Here is a 12,808-nt window from a genome sequence, read left to right as displayed (position 1 = left end):
CCCGTTTTATAAATAAATATTTCTTGTTGCATCCTGTCCAATGTTTGTTTTTGTGCACTAAACCGGAGTCATAAAAAATATGAAAGAAGCTATTTCCTTTTAAAAAAAATCAATAATTGATGTCAAGGCTTAAAAGCAGAAGTGTTTATTTTTAGATCTGTGATATTTGTTTGATTTTTACAGCCAAATCTCCCCTGTTTTGATTTTGTTGTTTACTAGTTTCTTTTTATTTGTCTGTTTTGTATTACCTAGAGCAGTGGTTCCCAAACTTTTTCAGCGTGCGGCCCCCCTTGTGTATGGTGCATTCCTTCGCGGCCCCCCAAAGAAAGTTTGTGACAAAAAACTGTTCTAAAACTCAACATTTTAATTAAAAAAAAAAAAACATTAAATTATACAAAATAGTAGTGCTTTTGGTTAGTAGCCTTATTTTTTTTAGGTTTAATTACACAGAATTCATGATAAATTAATGTATTTCATAAAATCTCATAAAACTGGGGCCCCCCTGGCACCATCTCGCGGCCCCCAGTTTGAAAACCACTGACCTAGAGTACAATAAACAATACATAAAATGTCCTTAATTAATTAAAATCTAATTTTTAAGTATTTGCTTTGATTGTTTGACTCTGTTTTTAGGACTCTAAGTTGCCGATGGCCATAAGGAGCAACCTAATGGATCTATTCGGACAGATTGAACGTGAATTTGAAAATCTCTACATTGAAAACTTGGAGTTGAGTACTGTCAACAGTAGTGTCTATTTAATTTATTTTGGCATAAGTAGGGCCCGTTTAATTGATGATCTTGTGTTGTTTTGAATGGTACAGTGAGGAGAGAGATTGATTCGCTGAATGAACGTTTGGCTGGAGAGGGACAGACAGTCGATGGAGGCGATCTCAGCAAAGGAGCCTTGAAAACAAAAGGTACACAGAACATATTTAACAATTAGCTGTTGTTCTTCAACTGTAATATCAGATCAATAAACAAATAAATAATAAAGCTGGCTTCTGTTGGTTCAAAGCAAGAGCATAACTTAATACATAACTTGTGTTTAAAGATGTATCCTTATCTGACATTTTATGATATAGAAATAGTACTATTGATCAAATAATTTTGAGTTACATTTTAAAGTTTTCAGTTTCTGTCGTAATTTTTCTTCTGTCATAATTCATTCATATTTTTTTGTTTGCAGCTAGTCACAGTACAAGTCAACTGTCCCAAAAACTAAAGACAACATACAAGGCCTCAACAAGCAAGGTATAATTTTGTTTACTTAAAATGACTCACATTTTACCCAGGATAAAACTCGCACGTTATTCTGGTTCAAGCTTTGAATATTTCTCCTGGTAAACATCACTAATCTCAATATAATGCTTTAATATCACAGTGTAAAGTCCTGGTATTTGCCAGCAAACAGATTTGGTTATTTAACAAATGTAAATACTTTAGCATTAAGCAAGGGTTGTCAGAATACACAACAATTGGCAGCTAATAGTCAACAAGGGAGTAAAAGCCCCAGTTAAAAAAATTGATATTTTAACTCCTGAAGATTTATGAAAGAATAAAATTAAGAATTGATTTTTGTTAAAGAAAATGTTAAAAACGTTTAAATATAATGGCAGCAAGAAGATCTTCTTCCCCATATCTGGATCTGTAAAGATGTAGTGTAAGTATATTGTGAGAGAGTACACACTATAAAAAAAAAACTTACATTTACTTCAAAATCTCAATTAACCAGCTTAACAATTTTCATAACATTTAATGCATTTAAGGCTTCTAATTTTTGTTGCTTAATTTTACAGTACATATGTACTTTTAACAAATATGTGAATGATGTGTCACCATAGGCCACTTTGCACATCCGAATCGCAACAAATCTATTCCCGGCATGCAATAGGCATCATTTCACCTTCTAGGTTAACTATAGACCCGATATAGTCCGGCTATGAGTAACCCACTTCTAGCCAAAATAAACTTGAATGTGCTTTCATGTCATTTTGGTTTAAATAACTTGCTGTCTGATATTCTATTATGTAGGTTAACAGTGATTACAAGGTGTTTGGTTTCATTTATTTATTATTTCATGTTAAATTTTCACCGACATCCCAGATTTTGCCTTGTTTTTAGCCTAGACGTCTGGACTGTGTTTGGACGGCTATTAGACGTCTTTTAAAACGCAAACTTTTGGTTATAATTACATTACACTGTGCATTGTACCCATTACATGTGTAGTTGACATGTTATGTGTCACATGATGTGACATAGAAAAACCGTCATAATATACAAATAGCTTGAGAGAGATTTATCTTAAAGGATTAGTCCATTTTCTTGAAGGAGATCCAGATGGTTTGCTCGCCGGCATGTTGTCCAGGGTGTTGGTGTCTGTCTTTGTTCCTTCGAGAAGAAATTGCGTTTTTTGGGGAGGGCATTCCGGGATTTTTCTCATTTGGATGGACTTTGATGGACACCAACACTTAACACTTAACTCAACACGTTTTTTTCAACGTAGTTTCAAAGGACTCCCAGACGAGGCATAAGGGTCTTATCTAGTGAAACGATTGTCATTTTTGAGAAGAAAAATAAAAAATATGCACTTTTGGACCACAACTTCTCGTGTATCTCCGGTCCTGTGACGCGAACTCACATAATTGCCTAGTGACGTAGAAAGGTCACGTGTTACATATACGAAACGCACATTTGCGGACCATTTTAAACAATATACTGACACAAAGACATCCTCTTTCTCCACACTTGTAAACACTGGAGCGTAGTTTTGCATACATCATCAGTGACCTCTTGACATGATGACGTATTGCGTGAGGTCGCGCTGGTGCATCACAGGACCGGCGATAGATGAGAAGTTGTGGTTTAAAAGTGCATATTTTTTGTTTTTCTTGTCAAAGAATGACAATCATTTTGCTGGATAAGACCCCTATGCCTCGTTTGGGATCATTTAGAGTCCTTTGAAACTGCAATTTTAAACTGCATTAAAGCTGTCATGTGTTGGGGTCCATTAAAGTCCATTAAAATGAGAAAAATCCTGAAATGTTTTCCTCAAAAAACATAATTTGTTCTCAACTGAACAAAGAAAGACATCAACATTTTGGATGACATGGTGCTGAGTAAATTATCTGGATTTTTTAAAAGAAAATGTACTAATTCTTTAAAGAGCACCTGTTATCCAATTCATGAGAAATAATCTTGTTTTTAGCTATGTAATAGGTGCTCTAATGTTTGTTATGTCACACCATATGACACATTTATGGTTTATTTGTCAACTATCTTGTGTCTCCCCTCTTTTGCCACGCTAACAGTGTTTTGACCTTGATCTTTGGCTTTTCATCTTTGACCTTTAGTTTCAAATGCCATCGCTTCACTTACTCGACAGTACTAAAACCTTTACAGCTTTAGACTTGTTTTACCCTAGTAAAGGAAGTGTGCTGGTATTGACCGTAAAAATAGAAAGTTAAAAACAATAGGTCATTCAAAGATATGCATTGATGCATTGAAAAGTATGCACTGGTTTGGTAGCAGACTTTAGACATGCTTTATATATAGTGCTTATTTTGATCTTTGTGTTTTGTCTTAAGTGTTTCTATTTGACTGAAGGTTCTTTCAGTGTCATTTCCACAAACGCATTTCGGGCACAGTTGCTTTATCTCACACAAAGGGCTGACTGAGATTAAACGCTTTTCGAAAGCTGTTTTGAATCTTATAGTTTTCCTCACATTAAAAAAAAGGTACTATTTGTACCTATAGATTCAGCAGTAAAGAACTAAAATGTGGTTTAGTGAATGATGCTGTTTCACAGACCTCACAGATTAAAATGTTTCTCTTCTCTCGGTCTCACTGATGTAGCGCTCAAATTCTTTCCCGGGGAAAGTAGGTGGACCTCGCAACTTCAATGTGGGGAACTGGGAGTTATGGGGTGGAGACTCATGGGTAATTTACTCCTCAGTGTGCCAAAATGCATGAACTATCCAACAGTTGGGGGTCATCATAACCTGCTTTCTTTCACATAATAATGTGCTTTGACAGTGAGGTATATATTCTAACACTAACTCGACTCAAAACTAGTGGGTAACAAGAAAAGTTGTGAGAAATATTGCTTACAGTACCATTGTCTTGGCTTTAGAAACTTCTTTGACACACATCATCTTCCCTGCCAGCAAATTTGACCCCATTAAAAGATTTGGCCTAAGCAAATTTAAATCTTGAATTAGTTCAAGATTTCGATGCTGTGTTGAGCTTCTCATTGGCTGATGATTTCATTGTAACATCAGTTCAACAAATCTTCTATCACCAATAAGAATCTTACACACAAACGGGACAAATATGCAAAGGCCAAATATCTTGATGGTGACCATGGCCAAAGTGTTGGCCGGGATGACCCAGGGCTATGGGGTACAAGCAAGGATATTTATATATACACACATGAATCATGGTCTTGTTGTGACAGGTTTGTTTTAACAAACTGACAGTTAAGTTTTCTTTTAACCCTGTTTAAAATGTATCACAGTTTATAAAAGAAGTTGATCCCCCTGCTGACTAGTTCTGTAAAGTGGTGTCATCCCTGCCCCTCAAAACTCTGTAGACTTTCCAGATGAGAAAACACAAAAATACTCTTTACCCCATTGAAGTGAACGTTAGCTGGTGTTTCTCGTGTAGTTTGTGTTGAAAATGCTCTCTTGATGGGTAATCTTTAAAATTTACATACTTTCGAAACGTTCAAAGCTATCGGATTTGCTTGATATTTTGTTGCCAGTTTCACTTTTTTTTTTTTGGTTTTTTTTGGCTGTTGTCTTCCATGATTTATTATATAACAAAAAAAATGTAGAAATATTTTGATAAATGATCAAAAAGAGGTAGCTGTTGGTTTTGTATTTTTAAGATTTTTATATTTATATTTTCATTTCCTTGAAACACTATACGGGTGATTCTCACGCAAACTTGGTTTTAAAAATGTCAAGCATGAAAATGTAAAAATTGCTTAAATTTACTTTTTTTCCCACCAGACATTGAAAAACAAAGTCTGGAGTAAATGGGAACATTAATTTAAAAACTTTTACTTATCATTTAACACTTTTTGTAACATAATTTAAAAAATTTGTCCTAAAAAATCTCATTACCGCAACAGTCAGAAAACATCAACACTGACATATTTTCAAAATGACATGACAAACCTGAAAGAACATAATTTGGAGATTCTGCACATGCATTTAAAATCAAAGTATTATGCTTCTATTAATTAAATTAACATTTAATAAGCATCTGTTGCGGTAATGATAATCAAAATGTCGTGTAAGCATTCTGACAAGACAATATTTCAAATTAACTGTAAAAAAAAATGATCTTACCTGGTAGCCATCTTAAAGTAACTGGTCCATGTGCTTGGTCACTCAAAATCAAACTTTATTAAAATTCTGTATGTGTGCTTAAACTGTTCTCAAAAAGTGTTGCGGAGGACGAGAACATCAGGCATGGACACATCATTTTCCTATTTTTTCTTCATTATTATTATACATGAATATTCAGTAAATATTTTTTTTGTCATCTAAAGTAGTCTAGCAAAACATCCATTTATTTTTTTTTTCTTAATATTTTTGTGTTAATTTGATTAAATTACAACATAACGCATGTTCAAACACAGCCGGACACATTGCGGTAATGAGAATTTCAGCAGAAAATGAGATAAAACTTACAATTATAAATTCTTATGTTGAAATCACACATTGTGCAAGGTAGAACACAGTATTGTGTTAATTCTGATGCTTTTTAATGTTACTATATTACACACTTTAAAGCTAAAATCATTAGTGCCGTGGTGTTTCACTGGTTTCGTGAGAATCACCCATACATTGTTTGTTATTGTTGTTTTTATTTTATATGATCAAGCTTTTGTTTGAATAATATAACCTGGATTTCCTAGTGTGCCTTTTTCTGAGTTTTAGTTAAAACTAAGTATAGTTTTATTTGACTGTTATATGCATGAGTAAACGCCTTCCTGTGGGCTTGCATTCATGAATGGTGCTGTACACAAGATTAATGTAGCATATTAGACAAAGCTGTCCTAATAAACTTGGGTTTATTGTATGTTTCGTCAAACGCCAAATAATCTCAGTCAATTTGGTTTCATTTTTTTTTTTTTTTGTCGATAATACATCATTTAATATAAACTGAAGAGCATTTTCAGTGTTGACATCATTTGTGCTTGCTGTGTTTGGTCTTAACCTTTAGTGAAATTGAGAGCTTATCAGTAGCTGTAGGCTGCATATCAATGTGCTTGCATACAATCCATTGCTTTATAAAAGTCATTTGCTTCCTTGCTTTTAATTAAAACTGTACTTCAATACTTCTTTGTTTAAAACATACGTATTATAAATACGAAAGGGATGCACTGATATAGAAAGTTTATACTGTGACTGAAAAAATTGTAAGTAAAATTGGGCATTAAAATATTATAATATTGACCAAATCAGACTCATGCTGAAAAAACGTTGACCATAAAATCAGATATATATCATGCATCTGTTAAAACGGTAGCATTGTATATTTATTCATTGTTTGAATAAATTATATGAACTTGATGTGTTGTCAATATACAGTGGGGAAAATAAGTATTTGACACACAAGCATTTTTATTAGTAAGGGGATTTCTAAGTGAGCTATTGACACAAAATTTCCACCAGATGTACTGTAGCCATCAAGCCAAATATTGAATTCATATAAAGAAATCAGAACATTTAAGTATACAAGTTGAGTCATAATAAATAAAGTGAAATGACACCCCTTATTTAATACTTTGTAGAAAAGCCTTTGTTAGTGATTACAGCTTTTAGACATCTCTTGTATGGAGAGACCAGTTGTCTGCATTGCTCAGGAGTGTTTCTGGCCCATTCTTCCACACAAATGGTATTTAAGTCTTGAAGGTTCCTTGGGTCTCTTTTATGAACTTTGATCTTCAGTTCTCTCCATAGATTTTCTATGGGATTTAGGTCAGGTGATTCATTGTTTCCTTGGCCTTGTGTTTGGGATCATTGTTTTGCTGAAATGTCTGCCCTGTTTTCATTTTCAGCTTTCTGGTAAATGGTAGCAGATTTGTATCCATAATGTCCCGGTACATTTCTCCATTCATCCTGCCTTTAATAATATGAAGTCTGCCAGTACCCCTTGCTAAAAAGCAGGCCCAAACCATGATGTTTCCACCCCCAAACTTAACTGTTGGTATGGTGTTCTTCTCCAAACATGGTCTGTGGAAAATGTTCAATTTTGCTTTCATCAGACCATACTATAGTCTCCCAATAAACCATAGGCTTCTCCAAATGCTCTTTTTGCAAACTTTAACATGCTTTTTGTTCAGCAATGAAGTATTGCGTGGTGAGCGTCCATGGATGCCATGGCGGTTCAGTGCATTGCTTATAGTTGTCTTTGAAACAACAGTACCTGCTGAACTTCCTGAAGTTCTGCCCGAGTGGTTATTGGCTCTTGGAGAACTCTCCTGATTATTCTTTGGACTGCTCATAAGCATTCCCATCAAAATGCTTTTCAACGATAAGATTATGAAGATATCTTGAGAGAATTCTTTGCTTTTACCCATCATGAAGTCTTTCCTATGTGCCTCCTGGGTAACGAGAAGCCTTTATAGGCCATCAATTAGGAGTAAAGCAGCTGATATCAATTAGTACTGATAGGGGGCAGGGTTTCTCTCTCAATACTGACAGATTTCAGGTGATCTCCTGGCTTTCTATGACGTTTTGCACCTTGTTCTCTGTGTTCAATACTTATTCCCTTTGTCATTTCCCTATTTTTTATTATGACTCAACTTGTATACTTAAATGTTCTGATTTCTTTGTATGAATTCAATATTTGGCTCGATGGCTACATCTGGTGGAAATTTTGTTTCAATAGCCCACTTAGAAATCCCCTTACTGATAAAAATGCTGATGTGTCAAATACTTATTTTCTTCGCAGTAGGTAGCAAAAGCTGTAACTGTCAACATTAGTTAATACACAATGAACTAACATGGACAATTGTATTGGCATTAACTAACATTAACAAAGATGCTGAAAACTATAGTGCTCATTGTTAGTTCACACTAGCTAGTGTATTTACTAATGTTAACAAATACAACCTTATTGTTAAGCAGTACCCACATACAGTAGGCCTATTTAAAATGGTTAGTACTAAAGATTCAGTAGTACCGTGTATACATGCTAAAAATAGGGATTTATTACATTTTTATCTCAAAATACAGTTACTTTGTAATTAGTTTTGTTTAATACATACAGTATTACGGGCCATCTACAGTCAACAATCCATCATCATTTAAATATAATCCAATATAAGTGTTAATTTGAGCAATTTTGTGAACGTCTCTCATTGTTTTTAGACTGAATTGTACTTTTCTCACAGTCATATGTTTTGTATGCTTAATAATTGTCAATGCAAAGTGTTTTTATTTTTTTAAGATTTTCTAGTAAATATAGTAAAGATTTTGCTAACTTTTTTTTGTCACCATGGCAAGGTATTTGAGATTTTTTGGTTTTTTATTATCATTACAGAAGTATTGACTACACACTCATAAGCTTTGATCCTGTTTGAGAGACTGTATGACTGAATGCGATGTGTTCATACATTCCAGCAGTATAACCACATGCAGTGTGTTATAAATGTAGAGACATTGAGTATCCCATGCTTCTGCGCTGCTTTTGTTTCATCTTGTAGTTAAACATCTGTGTTTGTGTGTGGGCGGAACATCTGATCACGTGCTAACTTCTTTTCATTCGTCCCTCAGATCGTGTCCAGTTTCAAAGCAACCACGTCACGTGCGGTCTGTCAACTGGCGAAGGAATATGTGGGTCACAGAGACGGGATATGGGATCTGGCCGTGACTCGGGTTCAGCCGCTAGTTCTGGGCACGGCCTCAGCCGGTACACCAACCACAGCTAGACTTGCCTTTTTTGTGATAGTGGGAAAGGCTTAAAATCAATATGATGCAGCCCAATAGGAACATTTTCATCTGTTGTCCCTGGCCAGGCGTTAAAAGGCAACCACAGTTTAAAAAAATACTAATAGGCTGTAGTTTGTCCCATTATTTTTCACACATTACATCATTTCAGGTCAACTTTTTGCTACACATTTAATGGTAAATACATTGAACATCTAGACAAACATCTGTCTGCATTATGTATTGTAGATCACTGTTCAATGCTGTGGAGTATTGAGACTGGGAAATGTCTGTTAAAATACGTCGGTCATGCTGGATCAGGTTTGTAGGTCTTTTTGCTCTGTGCTTGTGTGTGGATGTGTATGCTCAGTAAACTGTAGTTGTATTCAGAGTTTAATGTTTTCAGATGATATATCTCAGTGTTTTGGGTAAGTTAGTCTTAGATTCTTGTCTCTAATGATTGTTTGTCTCCTATTCTTGCAGTAAACTCCATTAAGTTCCACCCTACAGAACAGATGGCACTTACAGGTATATCTGTCTAGCTTGTTTCGCAATGACGGCAACCCTGCTGTATTATGACTAATTCTTGTTAGAATCGAGAACAACATTAGCACAATCTTATTGATTTTAAAACAAGATTTTAAAGTATTTAGACTGGCTTTAAAAATATCTAGCTGTGACATTTTTTTTTGTATTTGTGTGTATTTTATATATTTATTGTTTTTATTCATTTTTTTTGTCTTTATTGTTTTGTTTTTATTGGAACGCACTTTGGTTCACCTTGAGGGTTGTAAAGGGCTGTATAAATAAATGTTGATTGAGTAGTGATTAAAAAAAACAAAAACATATTAGGATGATGTGAACAATTTGGGCATGAACAAAATGTAAAATGCTATTGTTTATTTTTAAAGCACACATTTTTATGCAAAATCTTTTGGAAGGTGATTGTTTGGACATCAATGTCATTAACACGACAACCATAAAATGGAAAAAAAATCCACCCTTTCCTTCTTTTTGATCCCCATTAAATCAAAGCAGTCTCATTAGACATGCTGTTTATTCTCTTGTTAATGTGACATCACAAAAACAAAGCCCTGCCCACAGCCTCTGACTGCCTGATTCATTTTACCCAAAAGATTTTCTGAATGTGTTTGATGGCATGTTGTAGCGCTCATGCGGCTAAAGGTACTATTATCTCAGACCGTATTCACATGAATCGGATTTATTTTTAACCAAAAGCGCTCGCTGTCTGTTGGTAAGGGAGTGAGGAGCAGTAGCTCATTTGCATTTAAAGGTACACACATGAAAACAGCGCTTTTTTTGCTCCGACCCAAATAGGGGCATTTTGGACATGCTTTAATAAATGATCTGTGGGGTATTTTAAAGAAACGCCAACTTTTTGGGACTTTGGCTTATTTACCCTATCCCCCAGAGTTAGATAAGTCCACACATACTCTTTTCATCTCCGTGCACCCCGTAACTCTGTCTGATGCACTAGCTTAGCACAAAGACTTGAAGTAAATGGCTCCAGCTAGCATACTGCTCTCAGCAAGTTACAAAATTACACCAAAATTTTCCTATTTATATGTTATGTACAAATACCAAGTTCATATGAGACACAGCCATCTTTTAACCGTATACATACTGGGAACTATATTCTCAGAAGGCGAAGCACGGCTACTTGGACACTTGCGCTCCTTACCACGGGGCTTCTCAGGTGCTGCGGGCAAATCACAATAAATAGGAAAATGTTGGTGTTATTTTGTCACTTATTGGAAGAAGTATGCTAGCTGAAGCCATTTACTTCCAGTCTTTGTGCTAAGCTAGGCTAGCGGTGGGGATATGGTGAATAAGCTTAAGTCACAAAAAGTCGGCATGTTCCTTCAAGCAGAAACTTTACAGACACATTCTAAGCACAATTGACCATTGGTTCACACCAGCCGCGTTTGAGGCGTCAATATCGTGTCTACCGCGTCTAGTTTGCCGCTTGAACATTTTGAATGCATTCGCACATCTAGAGCGAAGTAGACGCGTGGGAAAAGCAAGCATTTGACGCGCATCAGAGGCAAAATCCGCTTCTTGTGGGAGGGGCAAGTGCTACGTGGTTGTCTGTTTGCAAGATGGCGGATGTTGATCGTGCATTCAGCGAGAGAGTTACTGGTTTGTATTTGGGTAACCTTACTATAGGGGGAACATTTATTTTAAAAACTGCGGGAATGCCGCGGGTTAATAAACATCACGTGACTCAAAAGGGAAAGGTGTATTGACAACTTACCAGGTTGCCCAATGTCCTCACTTACACTCTTCCAAGCGAGGTCCTTTTTATTACTGTCTTTATAGAAATAAGAACTTGTGTTGTATAGCTCCGGGTGACTGCTCACGGACAATATCAAGCGTTCCTCCATGTTGAATGAGTGACTCTTGGTTGGGCTGCCGCCACAACAGCAAGCAGGCTCCTGATTGGTTAACGCGGCACGAAAATTCGCATCAAATGCAAAATGCACGAAAAGCACCATTTGCGCATACTGCTATAGACGCTCTATTCGCTCGAACTAGACGCGCGAATTTGGCGGAATCGCATTTACCGCACCGCATTCGCACCGCGCCACATTCGCACCACGAGACCTCCAGACACACATCAACGCGTCTTCACATTGACTTAACATTGAAATCACTTGTGCTTTACGCCTCTACCGTGGCTGGTGTAAACGCAGCATAAGACTTCTATTCTTTCAAAAATGGGCATAATATGTGCCCTTTAATAAATAGTTAATAATTTTGTCATTAATAACTTGACCTCATGCCGGTCCAAACTCGTCTGCTGTAATTATTTTTTACTTTAAAAGACTGAAAGTTTCCTCGCATTGACCGTAGACAGACATTTCTGATAATGTTATTGTCCATTGTTAATGCCTAAAAGCAACTGCTAGATATCTTACTCTAATGCTGTTGTTTTATCTCCCAACTGAAGTCACATGACTCTAATGTAACTGTCTGCCCGCCCTCCTAATGCTTTTCTCATATTATTTGACTGTTCTTCTTTTAATCTGATACTCACAGTACATCTGTGTTTGTTTTGTGTGTGTTTTCTGACAGCGTCCGGGGACCAGACTGCACACATCTGGCGTTACATGGTACAGCTGCCACTTCCCCAGCCGCCAGCTGACATCAGTGTAAGTATTAAACCACACGCACCTTTAATGTAGTGATGCTCCTCCCACCTCCATCAGATCCCATCTATCTCTCCTATCTTTTTCCATTAGGAATGGGAATCAATAGGATTTTAATGATTCTGGCTCCTTAACAATTCCATTAATAATTCTTTTAGTGTTTTTGAAGCACACGACAATAATAGGATTGAACTTTATATATACTAAAAAGTTCTGTATAATTTACATGTTTTCAATGTAGGCCACTTTTTATTTTAGATGAAGGAATGGTTTACCTCATTTCTTAATCTGCTGTCTGACTAAATCATGTAGTACTCTTTAAAATATTAATTCACTGAGAAATGTAAGTGTCTTTTATTTTTTCCACCACTTTCCCAACATTCATTTAAGTTTTCAGTAAGCTGTAATCTCATAAACAATTTATTATTATCCGTAATCGTGTCTATGTGAAATATCTCAGTCCTCGCTGGACGATGACGTGGATTTCTCAGATAAAGACGAGGCCGACGGGGAGGTGGATGGGCCCAGTGAATGCCCCACCATCCGTGTTGCCACGACAACCTTGAAAAGCCACCAGGGGGTGGTGATTGCAGCTGATTGGCTGGTGGGAGGAAAGCAGGTGGTGACTGCATCCTGGGACCGTGCTGCCAATCTTTATGATGTAGAAACCTCTGAATTGGTGCACACCCTCACAG

The 12,808-nt window shown here is 36.2% G+C and overlaps 1 protein-coding gene across 5 annotated transcripts in view; it reads left to right on the top strand.

Moving 5' to 3' along the window:
- wdr37 (WD repeat domain 37) overlaps window positions 1–12,808 on the top strand; it is a 40,512-nt gene that overhangs the window by 11,678 nt on the left and 16,026 nt on the right. For 4 of the 5 annotated variants that reach the window (XM_073864077.1, XM_073864076.1, XM_073864074.1 and 1 more), the window contains 9 exons: window positions 634–734; window positions 827–918; window positions 1,188–1,252; window positions 3,854–3,937; window positions 8,791–8,926; window positions 9,193–9,264; window positions 9,427–9,471; window positions 12,040–12,116; window positions 12,574–12,808. In XM_073864077.1, coding sequence (XP_073720178.1) covers window positions 634–734; window positions 827–918; window positions 1,188–1,252; window positions 3,854–3,937; window positions 8,791–8,926; window positions 9,193–9,264; window positions 9,427–9,471; window positions 12,040–12,116; window positions 12,574–12,808 — 907 coding nt within the window. The remainder of the gene's footprint in view (window positions 1–633; window positions 735–826; window positions 919–1,187; window positions 1,253–3,853; window positions 3,938–8,790; window positions 8,927–9,192; window positions 9,265–9,426; window positions 9,472–12,039; window positions 12,117–12,573) is intronic. The other variant, XM_073864078.1, reaches the window with a different exon arrangement.

Source organism: Misgurnus anguillicaudatus, chromosome 25, assembly GCF_027580225.2.
Source record: "Misgurnus anguillicaudatus chromosome 25, ASM2758022v2, whole genome shotgun sequence".
NCBI classification, from domain to species: Eukaryota; Metazoa; Chordata; class Actinopteri; order Cypriniformes; family Cobitidae; genus Misgurnus; species Misgurnus anguillicaudatus.
The sequence above is the reverse complement of the archived record's forward strand: the minus strand, read 5'-3'. Positions and strand labels throughout refer to the sequence as shown.